The sequence below is a fragment of the Melospiza georgiana genome, chromosome 9 (assembly GCF_028018845.1).
Source record: "Melospiza georgiana isolate bMelGeo1 chromosome 9, bMelGeo1.pri, whole genome shotgun sequence".
Classification (NCBI taxonomy): domain Eukaryota; kingdom Metazoa; phylum Chordata; class Aves; order Passeriformes; family Passerellidae; genus Melospiza; species Melospiza georgiana.
Window position 1 is genome coordinate 7419330 of NC_080438.1, and position 21952 is coordinate 7441281.

The window sequence follows — 21952 nt, forward strand, 5'->3', positions numbered from 1 at the left end:
AGCCCACCAGAGCAGGTCTCCAGAGCCCACCAGAGAAGTCTTCCAGAACTGTTTTCTGGAGCCCACCAGAGATGGTCTCCAGAAAATACCAGAGCTGGTTTCCAGACCATACCAAAACTGGTTTCCAGAGCTGTTTTCCAGAGATGGACTCCAGAGCCCATAACAGCCATTCTCCAGAGCCCACCAGAGCTGGTTTCCAGACCATACCAGAGCTGTTTTCCAGGAACTGAACTCACCCCCAAGGCTTCACCCCCTTCACCAGTGCAGGGTGGCACTTCCATGTCCTTCAGGCATGAAGGATCTCCCATGTGCTCTCCCTACAGTGATGTTTGAAGCCTAAAAGAATTCATTTTCTAAATCCACCTTCTTATGCCCCCTAGGGATCACAGCCGGGTTGGGAAAAAATACTGTACATACAAAGCAGAAGAACCTGGATTAAAGGGAGGGAAAATGAGAAACAAAGGATAACATTTCTAGGTATGGGGAAACTCTGTGTGGTTGGTGTCACATTATGTATCAGAAGAGGGGTTTTCCTGCTTTATTATTCTCCTTCCACATTATTTTTAATAAAGTTTAAGGAACTTCCCTGCTTTATAAGGAATCCAAGATTAAAGGTAGCAAAGACTTATCCTGTGCACTGTCAGTCTTCTGAGCTGCCCCTCACCATCGAGCTGCTCCACATATCTTCACAAAAAACTGAAAATAGCCCACAAATTATCAAAATAAAACTGTCTGGAAACAGCAGGTGACAAATATAGTTTTATTTTTTATCATCTGGTAACACTGTGATAATATAAACTGTATAAAGCATGATAAAACTCTTCCATGAAACAGAGTAGGTACATATTATAAAATAAAAAATACAAATATTACATTACGAAAAGGAAAGATGACATTTAAAAGAAAATATTACAATAATATAATGGTACCAGTTCCTTTCTGTATTCCAGAATTTATGGAAAATGTTTAAATTATGCAGCACTAAGATAAGTTACTTTTATTTTCTCTGATGATTTTAAACATGCACTAACTCAAACAGAAATAAAACCTATTGATCAATACAGGAAATGTTACTTAACCACAGAACTTTGCATGTAGACTTGGACCAACCTAGGCTAGTGGGAGGTGTCCCTGCCCATGGCAGGGGGTGGAATGAGATCTACTTTAAGGTCCCTTCCACCCCCAACCATTCCACAATTCTTTGGTACAGTGGCCATTAAAGAAATGCATTGTAATTATTTCCCTTCCCAGGGATTTACTGACTTTAGCAATTAAAGTTTTCAGAGGTGCAGCTGCATTTTCTGTGCATTTGCAGAGTTACAGCAATACTGATTGTGATGGTACTAAAACAAGCTGTCTATGCAGTCTTTCATTCATCAAAGTACTAAGAATATATTTTTAAAATAGCCCTTAAGGCTTCACATTCTTACCTGAGCACATTCTACCAATCCCCAGTAAACATTGCCACTGTTCCTTTGCAGAAATGTGTTGTTTTAATCATGCTCAAATGCAAAATCACTGTCAATTTATGAAGAAACATTCAGGTCAGAAACACACAAACTGACAGTAATTTAACATATGGCTGCCAGTAGCTCAAGAGTTCAAGCAATGTAATTTTGAGGATTAAATAAGAAAATATCAGAGGTTTAGTTTTCTGCTGAGTGGTACAGACAGTCTCATATAGCAGTAAAGTGGATTTCAAATTTTTTTTTTTCTAATTCCATCTTACCCTTCAAGCTATGCCCAGTTTACATCAATTAAAAATCAATTACCCTCCCAAAAGAAACCAGTGTTTACAATTCTATAAGAAAACACAAAGACACTGAACCCAATGATCCACAGTTTTAAAAACAAGGATCTCAGCCTACTGAAATGTTTTCAGCTCTCAAAAAAGCAGTACAAAATGCATTCACAAGAAGACGTTCTCAGGAGTGTCGCATAGCCCTGTGAGGAGCAGGGATGCTCCACTCAAGTCCTTCTGCCTGCAGTTCCAAAGGCAGGAGCAGTTTCTGGGCAGGGCAGGGCCAGGCACAGCCTCTACGTGTGATTGTTGTTGTTGAGGTTGCTCTTGTTGAAGAACCTCCTGGCCTCCACGCTGCTGAGGGACACGGAGCAGCGCGAGGGGTTCTGCTTCCGGTACTCGATGCTCTCCACCATTGCCTCCTTGATCACCTGCAGCGCCAGCAGCAAAGCTCAATTTGAACACTTTGAAATGGACAGAAACAGACCCTTCTCCCATTAACAGCTGCTGCACCCACTTTTAGCTCCCCTCCATCACTGAGCAGAGGGATCGATGAGTTTTAGCACAAATAGTATTTCTTGAGTGTATAAAATACTAATTTTAATGTGGTTAGTAAAAATATGAGGGAGGCTACTAACACCAAAGTCACACAAAAACACACAGTATTTAAAAAAGCCACAGTGAAACTCACAAAGGTAAATCCAAACATTGAGAAAATCCATATTTCAAGGATGTAGAGAGTAATTATTATGTTGAGAAAGATTAAATCTTCACTTTTAAATCCTTTGTGCTGATGTAACAAGCTTTCTTCACTGTATTGATTAAAACCCCTGTATCTTTATCTGGGATGATCATTACACTTGTCAGTCCACAGATGTTGGGATCATGATGTCATGTCTCAACAACTATCAATTACAAATAATTATTACTGAGTTAGCTGATAAAGAAATTTCCTTCAGAGGAAACTTCCAGTGTCCTTTTTGTCCAATTAGACAAAGAAACCCTGAGTGTAAAGTCCTGCACATCATGTTTACATCTTTAACAGTGCCCTTTGCTCAGTTATCCTGAATGGACTGGGATGGTAAAATGGCAAAACCAAGGCATGAACCGAATGAGAAAATCAGGAAAACACTGAGGCAAAGCCTGTACCTTCAGTAGGGCAGATTTAGGGCTTTCCTCACATCACCCACTTCCCAGCCCCTTTAACCCCCATACTCACATCCATGTTATTGAGAGTGTTGAACTCCATGAGGTCGTGGAGCCTCTTGAAAGCCTCGTTGGGATACTGGAAGTTGAAGGTAGAGAAAGGTGTGTCTGGATCATCAAAAATATCAAAATCTGCAAAATCCTTCTCTTCTTGTGTTTCTCTGGGAACACCTGCACAGGACAAATACAAAAATTCCATCCAAATGTTAGGGCTGAGGATTTATTACCTTATTTTTAATGGCTTCTCTGAATTAATTCCCTAAGGACTGCAGACAAAGCTGCTCTGAGTTGTTTCAGAGGTAAAACATTCCTAGTACATAACCACCAAGTGATTCCAGAGGAACAGGTGGATTCAGCATCAGGAATTGTGAGCTCACCTGGAGCTTTGTACTTCCTGAAGTCAATGTTGGCCAGCACAAAGTGGATGATGGTTGGACAGTCCTTCTCTGAGGAGGTGTCCTTGGGTTTGAAAACATAGCACTCCTTCATGCCCTCCCTGTCAAACACGTTGGGGTCTATCTTGGGGAAAGGAAGCTTGTTCATTTTGGCCCATTTTTCAGCCAGCAGGATCTCCTGGAAAGAGGAAAATGTTTAAATTATGCAGCACTGACTCTTTCTTTTCCTGGAAAGAGGAGAAAGACTCAGGTGGCACAAAAGCTTCCACTGCAAAGTCAGGAGGTTTGCAGAGACAGGGATCATGTGGGGTGGTTAATGTAATCCATAAATTATTAGATCTCCAACACAGAAAGGACAGAGGAGGCCCCGGGATGGTCAGAAGGATGGAGCAGCTCTGCTGGGAGAAAAGACAAGGACAGCTGGGATTGTACAGCCTGGAGAGGAGAAGCTTTGGGGACACCTCACTGTGGCCTTCCAGTGCCTGAAGGAGCTGACAGGAACCATGGAGAGAGACCATTTCCAAGGGATGGAGTGACAGGACACAGGGAATGGCATCCCACTGGCAGAGAGTAGGTTTAGATGGGATATTGGGAAGGAATTGTTCCCTGTGAGGATGGTGAGGCCCTGGCACAGGGTGCCCAGAGCAGCTGTGGCTGCCCCTGGATTCCTGCGAGCATTCAAGGCCAGGCTGGATGGGGCTTGGAGCAAATCTGGGCTAGTGGAAGGTGTGGGGTTGGATGAGGTTAATGTCCCTTCCAGCCCAAACCACCCTGTGGTTTTCAGGATTAATCAAGTGGATCTCAGCAGGACCAAGTGAGCACCTCACTCACCCTGCCCAGGCTCTGGCACCTGCCACATGAGTCACAGGAAGGAACGTGGTCTGCCCCAGAAGCCTGGGGGTGAATTTACAGAGCTGACAGTGAGGGAAAAGCCATCCACAATTTTACTTTGCAAAGCAGCACCAGTGCTGTGGCAACCACTGAGAGCTCCTAAACACTTGTTGTACACATTGCCACACATTGTTGCACTCAGAATTAACTCCCACACTCAGGGGCCTCTCAAAGAACACCGTGTGAAGAGCTCTGGAGAACAGGCTTCTTTTTCCTCATGACAACCCAGTAAACAAGATAATTTGTAAATAATGACTCAAAAGCATGTAATGAGGGTGTGTGAGAGGGAGGAGAGGGAAGGTTAAACATCTTTAATCTTGGTTTTCAATGAAATAGGACCCTTTTTTGGATGGCTGTTTTGATACGCAAGAGATTAAGAGATAGTGGGTGTAAAATGGTAAACCAAGGCTCGAGTCATTGAGTAAAATATTAGAGTGCTACCATAGATACAGGCCCACTTCTGAAGTGGCATTTGCTCTTTGCAATGCACCAATGGGACAGAACTGGTTCCTGTTCTTGTCCTCTGCCTCAGGAATACACCTGTGTCTGCCTCAGCACACACCCACTTGTGCTCCAGAAACAATTCCCTTCAAGAGAGGTTCTGGAAAACCTGAGGCACCATCTAGTTTTCCCACCATTTTTTATCATGTTAAGGGATTTTTTGCATTTTGAAAATTATGGTTTAGAGAAAAACCTTCAGAATACCACTTGAGTGCTCATTAATCTCTCCATGTTCCCCAAAACAACCCAGAAAATTGCAGCTGACAATGACAGAATGCTAAGGGTAGCAGGGGTGACCATATACTGCCTTTTGCATGGGCTCCACCTGTGGAATGTTAAAAAAGGAAGGAAAAAGATGTTTCAGAGGCAATGGCAGTGCTGTGTCAGCAAATTTAGCTGCTGGGGCAAACATTCTTGACAAACAAAGGAGATACATTCTTAGGCAAACAGAATATTAAAGGAAAAAACAGACTCTGGGATTCAGTCATTTAAGGAAAAACAAAGGAACATAAACACTAGGAAGTCTTCTCAGTGCTCTATTTTCCCCAGTAGCCACAAGAGACCTAGAGATTACAGGAATTTCTCCTTTTTATTCTTCTGTAATTTTACTTTGCAGTTGGCAGCACTGATCTCAAGCTCATTTTCCTAGCTGTTGCTTTCTAATGTTGTTTTGGGAGTTTTGTCACTCCATAGCAGCTGAAGGAAAAGAATTCTCCGTTTGTTGTAACTAAAATTTGTCTGTAAAGCAACAAGGAATGCCTGCTGTTTTTCAAACAGGAATGTATGAGTTCCCTTAAAAGTGAGTTCCCTTAAAAATTGTTTTAAAAATCCATTTGGGTTTGAAACAAACTATGCCTCTTTTCCGAGGATGGTAGAATAATTAGAGTTGGAAAAGACCTCCAAGATCACACAGATCAACCAAATCCCACCACACCCACTAAACCACAGCACAAACTAAGAACCTCACAGCAGTCTCTGAGGCGCTGCTTTTTCTGTAGCAGCTACCAAAAATGATCCATGTAAAGGCTTTGGGACCAGCTGGAGCTGTGTGGATGTGCAGGTGGTACAGACTGACAGCTGTGCTTTCCACACCTGCTGCAGAAAACAGCCATGGCACTTACTCCCGGTTTTCTTGTTGCCATTTTGCTCTGGTCTGGATGAATTTAACATGGATGAATTTAAGATGGATTTTAAACCAGGATTATCCTGGTGAGATGTAAATGAACAGTTAGCCCTGATTCCAAAAGTTTATTTATTTAGCAATCCTGAGATGAGACATTTCTGCAAGATGCTGACATGAAACCATCCATTTACATCACAGCACACAGAGGAGAGCAGCTGGGTGGAGGGAGAGGACGGCAGGGAAAATGACTTAATTGTTTAATTCTGACAGAAAATAAAATTCTGCAATCAGTGCCAAAGCAAAACTTCCATAAAAACAATTGAGCTTCTGCTTCAAAGCAAGTTCATGATCCCTCTTTGTGCCAGTTGCCTCATGGAAGGCATGTAAACAGGAACTGAGGTACAGGGCAATATTCTGCCTTGACGTGGAAAGAAATATTCCAAAGTTGCAGATACAACAGCACCAAGGCCTTTCTGGGACCATGTGGAATAGAACTGAGTCACCCTAAACCCCTGAATGCAAGAAAGGAAGGGCCTGTGTCACTTACTTTGAAAGGAGGGCTGGAATCACTTGGCCTGGCCGAGAAATCGAAGGAGATGATGAGATCCACTCCTCTCTGGGGCCTCAGGATGAGCGGGTAGGGCAGGTTAAAGGTCAGCCCACTGTCCACAATGTGGATCTTCTTGCTCTTCACATCCAGAGGCTCATAGATCCTCTCAAACTCGTCAGGATCTGCATGGAACATGGAAAATCCAAACCAAGAAGGGACATCTGAGTTAAGAACTGAGGTTCTGATGAGGTCTCCCCAGATTCTGGGGACAGCATGGAGTTTGAACTGCACAGTGTATCCCAGGTAAACACACCATGAATTCAAGTGTAACTAAAACTCTTGAAAACTGGAGAATGAGGTGAAAAGCCAGAACTGGAAGGGCCCTCAGTAAGTTCATTAGGTAGACCCAGAGGAGGTGAACCGAAGGGGACAAACACCCAGGTTTGATCCCAGCCCTCTCACCTTCACTCCATCATCCCAAACAATCCATACACAAAGGAAAAGGTGTATGCGATGTCAAGAGGCATGGGGGTGTCAGAGGATGGTCCCAGACTCTGTTCAGTGGTGCCAGTGACAGGATGAGGAGCAATGGCCATAAACTGAAACACAACAAGCTCCACCTCAACACAAGGAAGAACTTCTTTCTTTGGAGGGTTGGAGCCTGGAACAGCTGCCTGGCCCAAACCTATTCTCCCAGGTTCCCTCCCAACCCCACATCTTGCGCAGCTCTCCCAAATTTACCCAAAAATCCTCAATGTGGCTCTGCCCTCCTGTGACATTTGTCTGTGCCTGCTTCTGCTCATTAAATTGGGACTATCAGGTCTTGTTTTCCAACCTGCACCAGACCTGATGACCTCACTCTCACCACTCCAGCAGGAACAAAGAGAAATAGTGACCCATATCCATAATTCAGGCACTGGACAGAATTCCCTGTCAGCCATTTGCTGCTGGCGCTGTCCCAGTATGGTATCCACCACTCTTTTCTCTAAGCCCAACCTGATGATGTTTCCCACTAACCCCAACATTGCCTCAGGTACAGCTCAGGAAAACCCAATCCATTTTCCCTGAGTGTCTTCACAGTTGTCCAGGTCTCTGGACACTACTAAACTATCCCTGCTGTACTTAAAAACTTTTCCCCTGACAGTCTTTTCTTGTTCCGGACCTTACAAATATTTCCAGTGCATGGTTTTGCTTTTTAACAAAAAAATCTATTTCTCATATCTGTAGAGGGCAGTGTAATGTAAGGAATGCTGGATAGAAAAATGTAAAAATATAATTATTTCTGCTATAATTGAATGTCCTGGTACCTACTAATTGACAATTATAGTAATCTGGGAAATAAAAGAATATTTTTGAAGCAAAGAAAATCTATCACAAATAATTAACTCTTGTCCCTGTCATTTCAGAAGCAGTATGTTGTGAGGACCAAACAAAATCTTAAAACAGATTATTTCCTTTTTTATTTCTGCTGTTGTTTAGAAGAGGATCCTTTCCTAAATAATAAGGCACCATTTCCCACTATTTGCCTTGATTTCTAAAGGAGAGAACACTTTTAAATCATGGCCAATTGCTAAAGGGCTAAGTGTGTTTATAAACTTATTTTAGGACTTACTTTAGATATATTTCATAATCATGAATGAGCATAAATGAATGAAAATGTATCAGTATTTATCAAATTCATCACAACTCAAAAAACAGGAAAAAACCCACACTGACTACAGTTCCCTCTATCATACGTAGACCAATTTGTTTTTCCTCTTCTTGTTTAAACAAGTCAAACACAATTTAACCCTTGTTCTCACTAGAACTTCTAAGAAATTGCAAGAATATTTTTGTTCATGTTTCATCTTTTCTTATGTTACAAAAATTGAATTTGAAAGATCCTTTAATCAAGAACAGCATTAGCTATAACAGTGTTTGTGATGGGAGTGTTATTACTGCTACACAAACTTCCTCCCAACACTAAAGAGTAAGATGGATCCTATTGCTTACAGCCCTCATGACCCTTTTTGATAAATCAAATTTATCAAAATAATATTACTATATTTGAAAGGAGAAAATGTCTTCATGCTGTCAATAAATTTATAACAGCCATATAAATGGGTTTTGGTAATCACAGTCTTCATAGAATCCCAGAGTCTGGGACATGAATTTTCAGCCTTTTAGGAAAGATGCATTCCTATTACCAGCACCTTCCAGTCCCTCAAACAGCAAAGTGGGAGAAAATGGGAGGATGTGGCACTTGGGGACAGGGTTTAGTGGCAGGGCTGGGTTAGTGGTTGGACTTGATGATCTTAAAGGCTTTTTCCAGCTTTAACAACTCTGTGGGTCTGTGTTTAGCAGCCCAGCTCCATGTTTAGCCAGCTCAGTCCTGTCAGCTTCCCAGCAATGGGATTCACAGACAGATATTTGTTAGGAATAAAGAGGGCACATCCTAGAGACCAAATTTGCCACAGATGGCAGCTCCAGTGGGAGGAGGGCAGATCAGAAGGGCACTTGCTACTGACGTCCATCCACTACAACTGTTTCCATAAATACTGAAATAAGGAAGCAGGGATTAGGGGTTATTTTTCCCCATTGTTATGCACTTGGCATTTTCTCAAATTGTTCTAGTGTGTTGTAACATCAAGAAAAGAAACAGAACAACTCAGAGTTCACAATGAAATCACTCCTGATGAAATAAGAAAATGTTTAGCATGATTTCCACAAATAGAATCTGTGGAAAAGCAAAGCCAAGGGTTTTACTTCCAGACCAAGCAGCTGGGATCTCTGCTGCAGGCACTGCACACCCTAAATTCAGTAATGACTGTAAGACTGCCCAAGGTCAGCCACAGTTCATTCTCTGTAGAGAGTCTGGGACAGCTGGAGATGGAAACTATTATTGATATCCTTTTTGATTCACTTATTTCTCCTTTGGAGTGTATGGCAATAAAGGAGAGTAAGTCTTAAAGCAATACAGACTTCCCTCTGCACTCAAGCTGACAGGTAAACTGCCAGTGCTAGGAATAAATGTGCGCAACTTAAATGCATCCAGTGCCACAGTAATCTAAGGATTTAAATTTTACACCACAGTCTCCTTTCTATCTGAGCCTCTGGGCTTCTCAGCTCTTCCATATATTAGGAAAATTCACAGCCTTAAAATGTGGATACACTCATCACACTACTGAACGATTACATTTTATATTAACTACTGACATTTCAAGGGGTTTTTAACTATTTTTGACTACAATATTGCAACCACTCACAGCTGTCAGATCTGAGTTGTAACTGCAGGTTTATGAATGGGGGCTTTGGCTAACAGCAAAAAACTGCAGTCATGTCAAACTTTTCCCATTTTAACCCACAGAAGTTTCAGGCACTCCAAAGTAATTGTGTCAGAGGTGCAGAGTTCTGTCAAACCAGCATTTTATTTCCATCTAAATCAAATCCCAGGAAGCTGACAGTTGATTCTGAAGACTATCCACGTGTCTTAATTATGCAAAATTCTCATCAACTGTCATTTTTTCCAACCATAAATTTCCTACCCACTTTCCTGCCTCTTTTCCAAGTACTATAAATATTAAGACTACCCAGTTGTAAACACTACTGAGATGACAGAAATATTTAGAAAGTGGAGTCCAGATGGAAATTACTCTTCAAGCCCTGCAAGGGATTTGTTACATTAACAAATACACATTAGAGCACGGCTGCTACTTAAGCTTTTAAATGACATCAGGTATTTACTGTTGCTTAACGAGCAGTTGGGACAATCTCCTTTCTCTGGATAGGAAATGAGGGCTGAGGAGAATGGTGCTGTCACCAGGGATAGTTGGTTGGGCTGTGCTGGGAGGAACAGTCTGGAGGGACACCCCCTTCAGAGAGGTGTAGTGGTTATTTGCTTGATGGATCACAGAATCATGGGTTGCAAAGGACCTTGAAGATCACTCAGGGAAACCCCCTACCATGGGCAGGGACACCTTCCACTATCCCAGGTTGCTCCAAGCCCTCTCCAGCCTGGGCTTGGACACTTCCAGTGCCAGAAGAACACTGAGAAATTTGCCGTTCACTGAGCAGATTGCAGTGAACACTAAAGCAAAGGCTCTAAAAATCCTAACCAAGCACAATAATTCTTCACAGCTACTGTTCCATACACCACATCCCTCACGGAGTGAGGGAAAACTATGATCTTCTTTTGCAAATTCCTATTTTTCTGAAATTCTTATTCTCTATCAGCATTCTTGTTTAAGCCAACATGAAACATGGATGCACCTGCACATCAGGGACCCTGGAATGGGAGAGTTTGTCAGGGGGGGTCACACTGGGAAGAACACGGTGGCAGCAAAGTAAGACTCTATCAGTGCCAGGGCAGGGTCAGGGTGGAGATCAGGAAAGGTTCTTCCCCAGAGGGTGCTGGCACTGCCCAGGCTCCCCAGGGAATGGGCACAGCCCCAAGGCTGCCAGATCTCCAGGAGGGTTTGGACAATGCTCCCAGGGATGCGCAGGGTGGGATTGTTGGGGTGTCTGGGCAGGGACACGGGTCAAACTCCATGATCCTGGTGGGACCCTTCCAAAATTCACCGATTCTGTGATCCTACAAGTGAAGAAGTGTGTTACCTCCAGGGGTTTTTCAAAACACAAAGCAGATGAGCTACAAAGGTGATGCAACAGGGAAGACCTGCAGGAGAACAAGGAAAGGTTTAATTTCCACCAGCAGGCTTAGCACCAATAAGAGCCAAGGAACAACCTGGATACCCTTTGGAGAAGGCCAAGACAGTGAGAAAGCAGATGTAACAAAGGGCACCATGCACAAAAGCAGCTTGGCTCCCTTCTGCCAAACCAAGAGCCACTGTCCCTCCAGTGGCTGTCCTACACGCTGTGCCGAGGGACAGGGCAGGGAGCAGACAGAAGTCACCACGTGGTGCCCTTTGAGCCTCCCAGTCCCCTCACAAGCTCCACTGCTGGACAATGCCCACGGAGCTGTTGTGGCCCTCCCGGTGTGACATTACCACACCGGGAACGCACTGCCTCTGCCTTCATAAATAATAGTGTTCTGGGAACTGACCTGCCACTGCTGCCGGCTCCTCCTCCTCCAGGGACTCCTGGGTGAGCAGCTCAGCCAGAGGGGACAGGGGGTAGCAGCTGTTGAGGTTCAGCCCCAGCATGAAGTTGTGCACCTTGCCGGCGCGGCCCTCGCGCGTGTTGAACAGGGCGCTGTCCCCCACCAGGGCCATCAGCATGCGCTGCACCCAGCTCTCCTGGCTGCTCTCCTGCAGCCTCCCCTGGCTCTCCTGCTTGGCCTCGGCGCCCTCCGTGCCTGCACACAAAAATGGAAACACCCAGAAGTGTAACCCCACCATTGCAGTGGCTATAAAACAAAGGAGCTACAAAAATACAAAAGTTCTTTCAATGAGCCGGGGGCTGGATGATGGAGCTTTGAAACAATGATTTCAGAGAAGTGCAGAGAATTCATCCTTTCAACTTCACAGCCCAGTGAAACCTTTCATCTACACCCCAATAGCGTGGATGTGTCCATCAGGAAAATAACTGGGAACGTTAGATGACCAGAGCATGGCTTTCTCTGTAAGCTCAGGGATAGACCTGAGCTGATAAGATCCATACTTGATGTAGACATAAATTCATCTGGATGTGCATTGACAGCCTTCTCCATCTCTCCTGCCTGTTAGAAATCCAGCTTTGCTCAGGAAAGCAGAGTTAATCAGCATAAAGGATAATGCTGTAGCATGGGAATTCTAAAATACCTGAAATTATCATTATAGTAAACTGTAGACTACAATTAATATCTGGCTTTAATTAACTAAAGAATACAATGAAAGATCCAGACTTAGATGTCTACAGTTGGAGCTCTCACAGTAAAAATGAGCTGGACTGGCACCACTCTCCATTCATTTACCTGCCAATACTTGAGTTTTTGAGGGTGTTTTGGATAAGAAAATAATTCAGGCTCAAGCTTGATACATTAAATTGAGCTTTTAAACTTGCCTCTTTAAGCCAGGGTTTAAAGGAGCTGAGTTTTACATAAGTAGAGAGAAAACAAGCATCAGAGAAGTCCAACATCTGTCCAATAACATTCTATAGAAGTGAGAACGATTTCCAAGTGTTTACAATCCCAGATTTGTTGTTGTTCACTATGGCTACAAACTAGGAGAGAAATGTGTTTGGTGCTGGCTGTAGTGTTTAAACAGGAAACCCACAAATAAACACAAAACCTGGTACCACCTACAGTTTTACACATAATGGGAGCTGAAGAAGCAATCACTGAGCTGAGCTAATGACACAATTCCCTGTCTCCCCATACAGGATTGTCTTTTCTTCTGTAGATCCTGAAATCACAAACAGCTGCATTCTCAACTTTGCTCTACTTGCTAGAAATAAAACTCCATTTTGCAGGTGAAAATCACCCCAAAAATATAATCAAATACAGAAAGTTGACTAAGGCACCAGAAATCTCCAGGTGCTTTAGGTTCTTAGAGGTAATTGTCAACAGAATCTTTTCTTCCCACTGCCCAACATTCCTTTTGTGGCTGTGCCTCTTCTGGGCACCTGGATTTGGGCACTGTTACAAACACTGTGCCATGCATGAGGAATTTCCTGTATCAGATGTCATTTGTAAAGGTGCTAGAAGACACTTGTGAATGATGGAAACACACATTAAACCATTCCCAGGTAAATATTTGATCACTAAACCCTTGAAAACAATGAACACTGTTGGTTTAGGGGGCTGGCAGCAATTCCAAGGTGCCTCTGAGCTCAGCAGTTTGCTGGAAACAGACTTCTGAGGAACTCTGGCCCAGCAAACCACATTTTTTGGGATGTATGTGGAATTCCAGACAGCTGAGAGAATCAGGAGACATGAAGAGAAGCCCAGTACCTCCTGGGGTCTCCTGTTCTCTATTTTGCTGAGCCACACAAAAGCTGATGGAAAAAGGAAACAATGAAATGAAATCTGAGCATTTCCTTACCTTTTGGATGCTGTGACTCATCTTCACTGTCTGAGCTGTCATTGCTCACAAGGTGCTTTAGCCTAATATTTTCTGTTGAAAGAAATATAAATTCCTTTAAACTGCTGGGGTTTAACTGGCAGAACAGTTAAGAATTTCAAAACAATCTGAGTCATAAAATTCTCAGTCTTTGTAACAGAAAATACATCTGAAGAAGACTGGGTCTGCTGTGGACATTAGAATGTGAGCAGCAGGTATTGGATTCAGCCTGCAACTTTTAGCCTGGAAAAGAGGATGCAACCCTAAAGCAGTACCTCCCACTCCCCTCTGCATACCTGACACACTTTATTCACCTTCATTAAAATGTAGATGTTTCGCTTCTGTCCTCTCAGTAGCTCCTACTGAACTAGGAAAATGTTACTGTGGTGCCAAGGTGGCACTGGGACATCTCCAGCTCTGCTCCAGACTGTGGTTCAAGTCACATAAATATTTTCACACCTGATCCCACTTCAAAGAGTATTTTTTAAATGATATGTGAAATGAGTCACAGATGACAAATAACATTCTGTGTCTCACTATCTTTCAAAACCAAACTTTTCCATGATCACAGTTATTGACAGGGATCCTCTATGAGGAGGTGTTAACACCCAGGAGCTGTATCAGAAATCGGAACCTGGATTTACCTGGTCTCATTCTCATCCACAAAGAAGAGATTAGCAAGTAGCTGAATTCCATCCATTAGGAGGCAGACAGAGGTTATTATTTAAAAACTACCTCAATCTACATTTGCTCTTCTTGCTCTTCAGAAAGCTCTGGCTGTCTAGGACAATTTATTTATTGGTCAGATCTTCCCCTGTAATGCTGTTTTTTCAGCAGGAAGCAAAAGTATGAAAAGCCTTTTATCGTTAACTACATTCTCAGATAAAACTCAATGAAGTCCATCCAAACCAAGCCACAACTCTTTCTTTACAGTCGCCTTGTCATTTCTCTACCAGGAGCGAAACCAAAACCACTCAATTTGCAAGCAAAGGACCAGATAACCAACAGGCTGTGGTTAGAATGGAGAAATTTAAAAACCCAGAGGTGAGAAAATTCAGGTGCATTTTGCTAAACCCTTCAATAGTCCAGTGTCAAAAGACTACACGAGTAACTATTAAATACTTGTCAGCTTCTGCTCTCAAAAATCACATAACAACATGAAGAGAAGATTCTATTAACTACCAGAAAAGAGCTGGATAGATTCATGTGACTTTCAGCAGCTCTGAGTGACCAGAAACAAAAATGAAAGAAAGGAAAGAACATTCCCAGTGTTCTTTCCCCACCTCAGCAGCATCCAGCAGTGCCAGCAATTAAAGGTAATTAATTCCACATTCTTAAATGACTGCAAGCAGTGCCATCCTTCCACAGAGGGAGAATCTTGCTAGTAATTGCTCTGCATAGTGGAATTATTTACTAACAGTACCTAATTCTTCTTCCATGGTGGGCCCTTTATTCTGAGAATTGGAGACACCAAGGACTCTGTTAAATAATATTGAAAATGCACTGCCCCAGACACCTGAAAGAGAAAAAAATAAACAATGAATGGTGATGGGCAGAAGGAAAATAAACTCCACATATTTTAATAAGCACTATTGAAGCAGTTGGTTGCTCTCTGAACACACCTCTGAGTTTGGAGCAGGCCAAGTCATAAGCTCAGTTGTCCAAATTAGAAAGAAAACCCCACGGAAATTAGAAATAAATCAACAATGCCAATCCATATCTGTGAAAGCTTTCAAATGAATGTCTTCCAACAAACTGAGAGCTCCACTTCCTGTCTCCACACTTTGTGTGACTGCATTTAAAAGTCCATGAACTACTGAAATTGCTTTTCATTTTAAGTCTCTTTCTGTCACATACTCACCCATCAGGAAATGCAAGGGATTTTCAGCATATTTCTTCACCACTGTCCCCATAAAAAACTTGCTTCCAAACAGATCAGGAGACATGAAAGTGCCATACTTGGCCATTCCAATTTCATATGGACTGAACTCCACCCAGTCTGCAAAGTGAGAAACAAAACTGCTCAGTCAGAAATCTCAGGATGGAGGAAAATGATGGAGAAATGAACCAAGAAAATAAATTTTAGTGACATGGGAAGCCAAATAACCATTAGGAATATCAAATCAAGCTCAGTGATGTCTCAGCAGGGAAAGAATCCTCATTTCTCTTATCACAATAAACTTTGGTGAAAAGAATGAAGTTGGAAACCCGAGGTATAAAAGGAGAGATTGCAAATGAGGGAACACTCAGTAACATCTGGTTTTCATCCCCTGCTTCAGCATGGTTCCCTGCCACATGTGGGTCTCAGCTCCAAGCTGCTTTTCCTTCACTGCAATTCCACCAAAAATGGAGAGCAGTGACAGAGGTGGCACAAAACCAATTACTGAATATCCCAAGGGTTGTGAAATATTCTAGCAGAGGCATTTGGATTCTACCCAAACCTAGAGTTTCATGCAAAAGCCAATATCAAAAGCAAGGCTGAGAGGCAGCTGATAAACTTATCAATTCAAACATTGCCAAAGATCTCCTTAGAAGTCCATTTTATTGAACAGAGAGCTCAAGAAAAATATGGAATAAGATGTTCAAATGCATTTTCTCATCTTAGCAGAAAATATCAAAAGTGATGTGGATTCTATTAATGGAGGCCTTTGAAAATGGATCTTAGCTGACTTGGAAACACTTTTTTTTTTTTTTTTAATACCAGTGGAGTTGCTTCCATCAGAGAATTCAGTTCAAAAAGGGAGCAAATAACAAACAAAACATATCTTCTCTTTTTATCATTTCACCCATTCATCTATTTCACCTTCCCTAGGGGTTGATTTGACTGGAAATAAACCAGAAGTAATTCTGAAACAGAAAGGTGAAAGAGACAGCTTGGAAATATCCCCACATGTCATCTACCCTCAGGATATTCCTGCTGACGTGTGGAGCAGAAGGTGAACACTTGTACCGAAAAGGAAAGATTTCATCATGACTGCTGGGAGTTTCATTTCAGGTAAGTGTAATGCTTATCTGAGCTAAGTCATATACAACATCCTATTTTCCAAATAAGTCACCCACAAATCTTCACATTCACTGGAACAGAAGGTAATTCCATTGAAGTCCCAGTCCAGGAATTTCATATTTCCTTTTAGCTGAATAAACATGAATTGGCAGATATGTGTGCTCAGGGAAACAAAACTTCTGCCATAGAATCAATGTAAATTAGGAAGTGTAAATATTTCTGTTCAAAATTTACTAGAGCTCTCACATCAGGAAAAGCTAAAAGGGGGAACGAAGCTTAAAATAAGAAGCAATCAAGATCTAGCACCCTCTGTTATGAGAGATGTCAGCCTCAAAAGGCAAACCCCAAGGTCCACTTGCACAGGTAATATCTTTCTATAGAGCAAGGTAAAGCTCCTGATCTTGCTTATAGAAAGACATTATTAACAGAAGATCATTTTGGTTTTAAAACAGTAATCCAGTTACAATATATTGAAAAACAGAAGTTCATCTAAAACCCAAAATACTCCTACTTTCAAACAAAAAGGTATCAGTTTCCTAAGTAGCAAAGTTAAAGACACATTTTCCCATGAAATATTCAGCCTAATTTACAATTCCTCATTTTCATTTCCAACCCAAATTTTGACAGCCACTTCTCCAAATAACTATTTTAGGAAATACAGTGACATTGTATTTTAGGCAAATGACAATGATATTTTAGGAAATACAATGAAGCAAACCACCTGGCACTTCCCTTTCCTGTATATAACTATAGATGTACACATCCTTATCTTAGTGTACATCTCCCACAACTGGACCCACTCTCAACTGAAGTTACCAGAGGGGATTAAAACCTATGGAATAAATACAAGTGAAAGGGGTTTTTTTTGTGTTACCAACGGCATTTCACACTGGGCAAGAAGTGAAAAAGAGGCATTATACCTAATTTGTTTGTCCAATTTTAATCACAGTATCATTAGAGTTGGTAAAGACCTCTAAGATCCTCAAGTCTAACTGCTGATGTCACCCTTCTCTGAAAGAAGGTGACTGAGGACATTTTCCTTTTCTTGTTTGATATCCTAATTTAAACACCTTTTCCCCTGCTGAAGTCACCAGGTTTCTCTTTGGCTTGGCACTCCTACCTGAGTATGGCATCACCTATCCCTGAGTAACTTCTTATCACCCTGTCAGATTCCCAGAAGTCAGATGCAATTAGTCTCAGATGCATTAAAAAGAAAAAGGGTTTTTTAACCAGCCACACACCTCCCTCCTTGCCACAAGTGACTCAACACAGATTGGGAACACACCTGCAAACATCAGCTCTGAGACATCTGGCTTGACATGCAGACAGGTGAAGAGTGGCAGAGCACACTGGGCATTGTTGACCTTCTCTTTCATATTGCTCAGAGTGGTGTCCATCCTCTGCAGGGAAAGAAAGACATTGGTCCCAAACACATCCTGGAAAGGCCTGCTCATATATATACATATATATATAAAGGTAAATATCACATTTTTTTATTTTATATAAAGATCTGGGAGTCTCCTCCTGTCAATGAAATTTGATAAGAAAAGTTTCTCACTGATGCGTCAGGTTCAGATTTAAATTAAACATCTGTGCATTTTTTTCATCCCTTGGTACACAGGGACTTCTAACCAACCTCACACAATCTTTAACACCCCTTCAGCATCAGAATTCTATACATCTGCCACTAAATGCTGTGTTGCCTCTTTTTCAGTGTTTTAAATTGTTTAAAACTCATTATCAGTGTAGGGATAGAAGTGTATAAAACACATCTGCAAATCTACTGACACATTTCAATCTCGCCACAAGACCAAATCCAGCTGCTGCTCACCTGACTCATTTGAACTGGAAGTCTTTGTGCTTGATTCAGCCAATTAGGAATTTTCAATTATAGAATACAACAGTGTGAAGCTCTCCTGTTGTCTTATTTTCAAACAAAACCAAGGGGATCTTTCACGTTGAAATTAGTACTTTTTAAAGCAAATGCTGTTTCTTATTGTCACAGGATGACAATATTTATGAAAAATCCTTTCCTTTGGATTTTTTCTCCTGAGAAGCCGAGAGGCCTCAGGAACAAAATGTAAACAATGGTTACCTGCTGCTGTGGAATGCAACAGGTGGATCTGTGATTGGTCTCATGTGGTTTTTCTAATTAATGGTCAATCACAGTCCAGCTGTCTCAGACTGTCTCAGTCAGTCACAAGCCTTTATCATTCTTTTTCTATTCTTAGCTAGCCTTCTGATTAAATCCTTTCTTCTATTATTTTATTATAGTTTTAATATAATATATATCATAAAATAATAAATCAGCCTTCTGAAACATGGAGTCAGATCCTCATCTGCTCCCTCATCCTGGGACCCCTGTGAACACCATCACACTTATGGCAAAATGTGCACCCTTTATTAGATGTCCCTAAGGTAATTTCAAAGAAGTAGTAACAATGGGAATGATATAAGAGTTTGTCAGCTTTAACAGCATCAAACAGTACTTTTTTAAGCAAATGTTGCTTCTTAAAGCAAAATGTCCACCCTTTATTAAATGCAACTAAGGTAATAAAAAAAAAATAGTAACATGGGAATTATATGAGAGTCTGACAGCTTAAATGAGCACTCACATCATGGATCAGTGTTTCCCCTATGAGCATGCCAAAGATGTCAGTGAAGGTGACAGGCTGCCCTGAGCTCTTCTTGTTCCACAGAGCCTCAATGTAGCGCTTGACCTTCTGCGGGGTGAGCAGCAGCAGGGGGTTGTGGCTCACCGAGTGCATCAGCTCCTCATTGATCTCCTTTGGGCCCTTGGCTGGGAAGTCAGGGTGGGAAAACAGAGTTGACATATACCTGCAAGGGCAAACAGGCTCTGTGAGCATCAAACCTGCTGCAGTGTCAGCTGCCTAGAAGCTACACGAAGCTCATACATGAGCTGATACAGGTACTGATTAAATCAGGTTCATTAACTCTCCATTTATACAGGAAATTTTAGTCTCCTTTTTCTCAAAGCACAGAAAGCTGAGCAATATGTTCTAAATATAAGCACAGGATCAAACACTCAACATGCATTTTCCATAATGTGTATGAAGCAAATGATTAAAGAGTCCTCACTTTTCTCTTTAAGGGATAGCAGACAGAACATGCTAAGCTGAAAGAAGCTCCTCAGTTAGCATAGCTGTGTGGCAGACTGGAGGTGCTACAAGGACACATGCAGCTCTCTCCCTGTAAGAGTTACCTCTCTGCCCTCCAGTTCATTATCACTACTGAAAAATTCCTAAAATATCTCAGTGTATCACAGAATACCACAATGGTTTGGATTGAAAGGGACCTTAAAGCCCATCCAGTCCCACAACATGCCTTGGGCAGGGACACCTTCCACTGTCCCAGGTTGCTCCCAGCCCTGTCCAGCCTGGCCTTGGACACTGCCAGGGATCCAGGGGCAGCCACAGCTTCTCTGAGTACCCTTTGCCAGGTCCTGCCCAGGGAACAATTCCTTCCCAATATCCCATCTAAACCTACTCTCTGGCAGTGGGAAGCCATTCCCTGTGTCCTTTGGAAATTGTCTCTCTCCATGTTTCCTGTCAGCTCCTTCAGGCACTGCAAGGTCCCAGTGGGGTCACCCCAAAGCTGCTCCAGGCTGCACAATCCCAGCTCTCCCATCCTTCCCTGCCAGCAGAGCTGCTCCATCCCTCTGCCCATCCTGGGGCCTGCCCTGGGCTCTCTGCAGCAGCTCCAGCTCCTCCCTGTGCTGGGGCAGCTCTGCAGGTGGGGTCTCACCATGCTCAGGGGCTCAGGGGCACGATCCCCATCCCTCCCCTGCTGCCCAGGCTGGGGCTCAGCCCAGGGCAGGGGGTTCTGGCCTGAATATGGCCCCAGTTCCCAGGATATGTTGCTTCCATAATCAACAGAAGCACAGTAACTACAACCTGCACAGAGAGCTGGCTGGCTGTGAGGATGAGGTAAATCATGAGTTTGTCACTAAGAAACAAGCTTAGCTTTACTGCAAACAAAGCTCAGACACACGTGCAGGCAGCCCTGGCTTCCACTTGGTTGCATTACGTCACACCAAGACAGGCCCTTCTAATCTGTGAGAGGCTCATTTACTATTATTTACCCAGTGACCTGGCCCAGGTACACATGCCTTACACTCCTGGCACAGCTCTGAGACACACACAGGGTCAGCCTGGCCCTGAGGTCATGCCCAGCCATCTGTGTGACAGCACAGCCAGCCCTGTCCCACGTGGGCTGCCAGGGCTCCATGTGAGCTCCTGGGTGCAGGGAAAGGGAGATGAAGCTGGAGGAGTCAGCACAAGGTTGAAGCAAGATGGCAGGAAAGCATTGCTCCAAGGCTAGGCATGCAGCTGAGGGGACAAGTAAAAACCTGCCTGTCCCACCAGGGAAAAAAAAGAAAAGAGAATTATTCCCAAAAGACAGACTGCATGGAAAAGAAAGAAAAGGAAGGGAGTGCCAAAGTGTCAATTTATTTATTCATCAAGCAAGGAAAGACTGAAGGATGACATCAGAGAGCAAAGACAAATTTGTGCAAACACAACTGTCTCCAATCTGTTTCTGACTGGAGCAGTTCAGATAATCTAATATAAATTATAATCTCACTATTTTAACTCAGATTTTATAGGTTTACATTAGATCACCTACGCATTCACCCCTGGGTTTTTCCCAAAAAGGACCTCACAGCCAGCAAAGTGACGTCTGTCCTGAGCAGGGACTGCAAACCCTCCCCTAGAAACACAGGTCATGTTTTAACACCACATTCCAGTGCTCTTCATCCACCTTCTGCTTCTCACAGCTGTGACACAGGTCCATCCATCTGTCTCAATGGACAGTGATAAATCTTTCCCCACCAAGAGAGACAGAAAACACAGGTTCCCACCTTTTATAGTCCAATCTAAAGGAGAAATTTACTCTAGTTCACAGACACTTCTGGCATTTCAAAACCTCCTGGCATTCTGAAAGCTTCCCTCTAGTCTGGGAGAGGGGGAAGCAATCTTCACACAATGAAAAATAATTGATTAAAAAAACCCATACATGGAATAGAACTGATAATCATCTCCTTCAAGAGTTAACTCTGGGGTTAGAGTGTGGAATTAAAAGTCATGTGCTTCCTTAGAGCTAAACCAGGTGATAAAGTTTATCCCAGGCAGATTCCCTGCTTGTTCATACTACAACAAGTCTTTTTCTCTCAAAGAATTGAGATAATTGTATAATCCCATCCCTGAGTCTGAAAGGACCCTCAGGTCTCTGCTCCAGCCTCCTGGTGCTCAGTCAAGTTCAGCTTTCTCACGAGCACTGAGTCAGCCTGAGGATGGCTCAACACATTCCCCTGCTTGGCCACTCTCAGTGCAGCAATTCCCCCAAGAGTTCATCCAATTACTCCTTGTCTTTTCCCTAAGGATCTCCAAAAATAATTTGTGTTCTTCACATCTACTCATCAGGAACTGAAGATAACTATAAGATCTCCCTTTTCAACGCCTGTGCCTGCTCCTCAAGGTTAAATGAACTATTTTAAAACCTGGTGCACTGTCTAAATTAAACAGTGCCAGTGGGACTGAGACAGG

General features: G+C 42.7%; 1 protein-coding gene across 1 annotated transcript in view; it reads right to left on the reverse strand.

Moving 5' to 3' along the window:
- Positions 1-748: 748 nt before the first annotated feature.
- Positions 749-21952, reverse strand: part of PLA2G4A (phospholipase A2 group IVA) — a 68089-nt gene continuing 46885 nt past the window's right edge. Inside the window, exons 10-19 of the mRNA XM_058030154.1 lie at positions 19004-19226; positions 17674-17788; positions 15246-15383; positions 14808-14900; positions 13367-13438; positions 11449-11700; positions 6405-6589; positions 3325-3520; positions 2961-3118; positions 749-2172 (exon numbers count right to left, since the gene is read on the reverse strand). Of these exons, the coding sequence (XP_057886137.1) occupies positions 2038-2172; positions 2961-3118; positions 3325-3520; positions 6405-6589; positions 11449-11700; positions 13367-13438; positions 14808-14900; positions 15246-15383; positions 17674-17788; positions 19004-19226 (1567 nt within the window). The 3' untranslated portion in view covers positions 749-2037. The remainder of the gene's footprint in view (positions 2173-2960; positions 3119-3324; positions 3521-6404; positions 6590-11448; positions 11701-13366; positions 13439-14807; positions 14901-15245; positions 15384-17673; positions 17789-19003; positions 19227-21952) is intronic.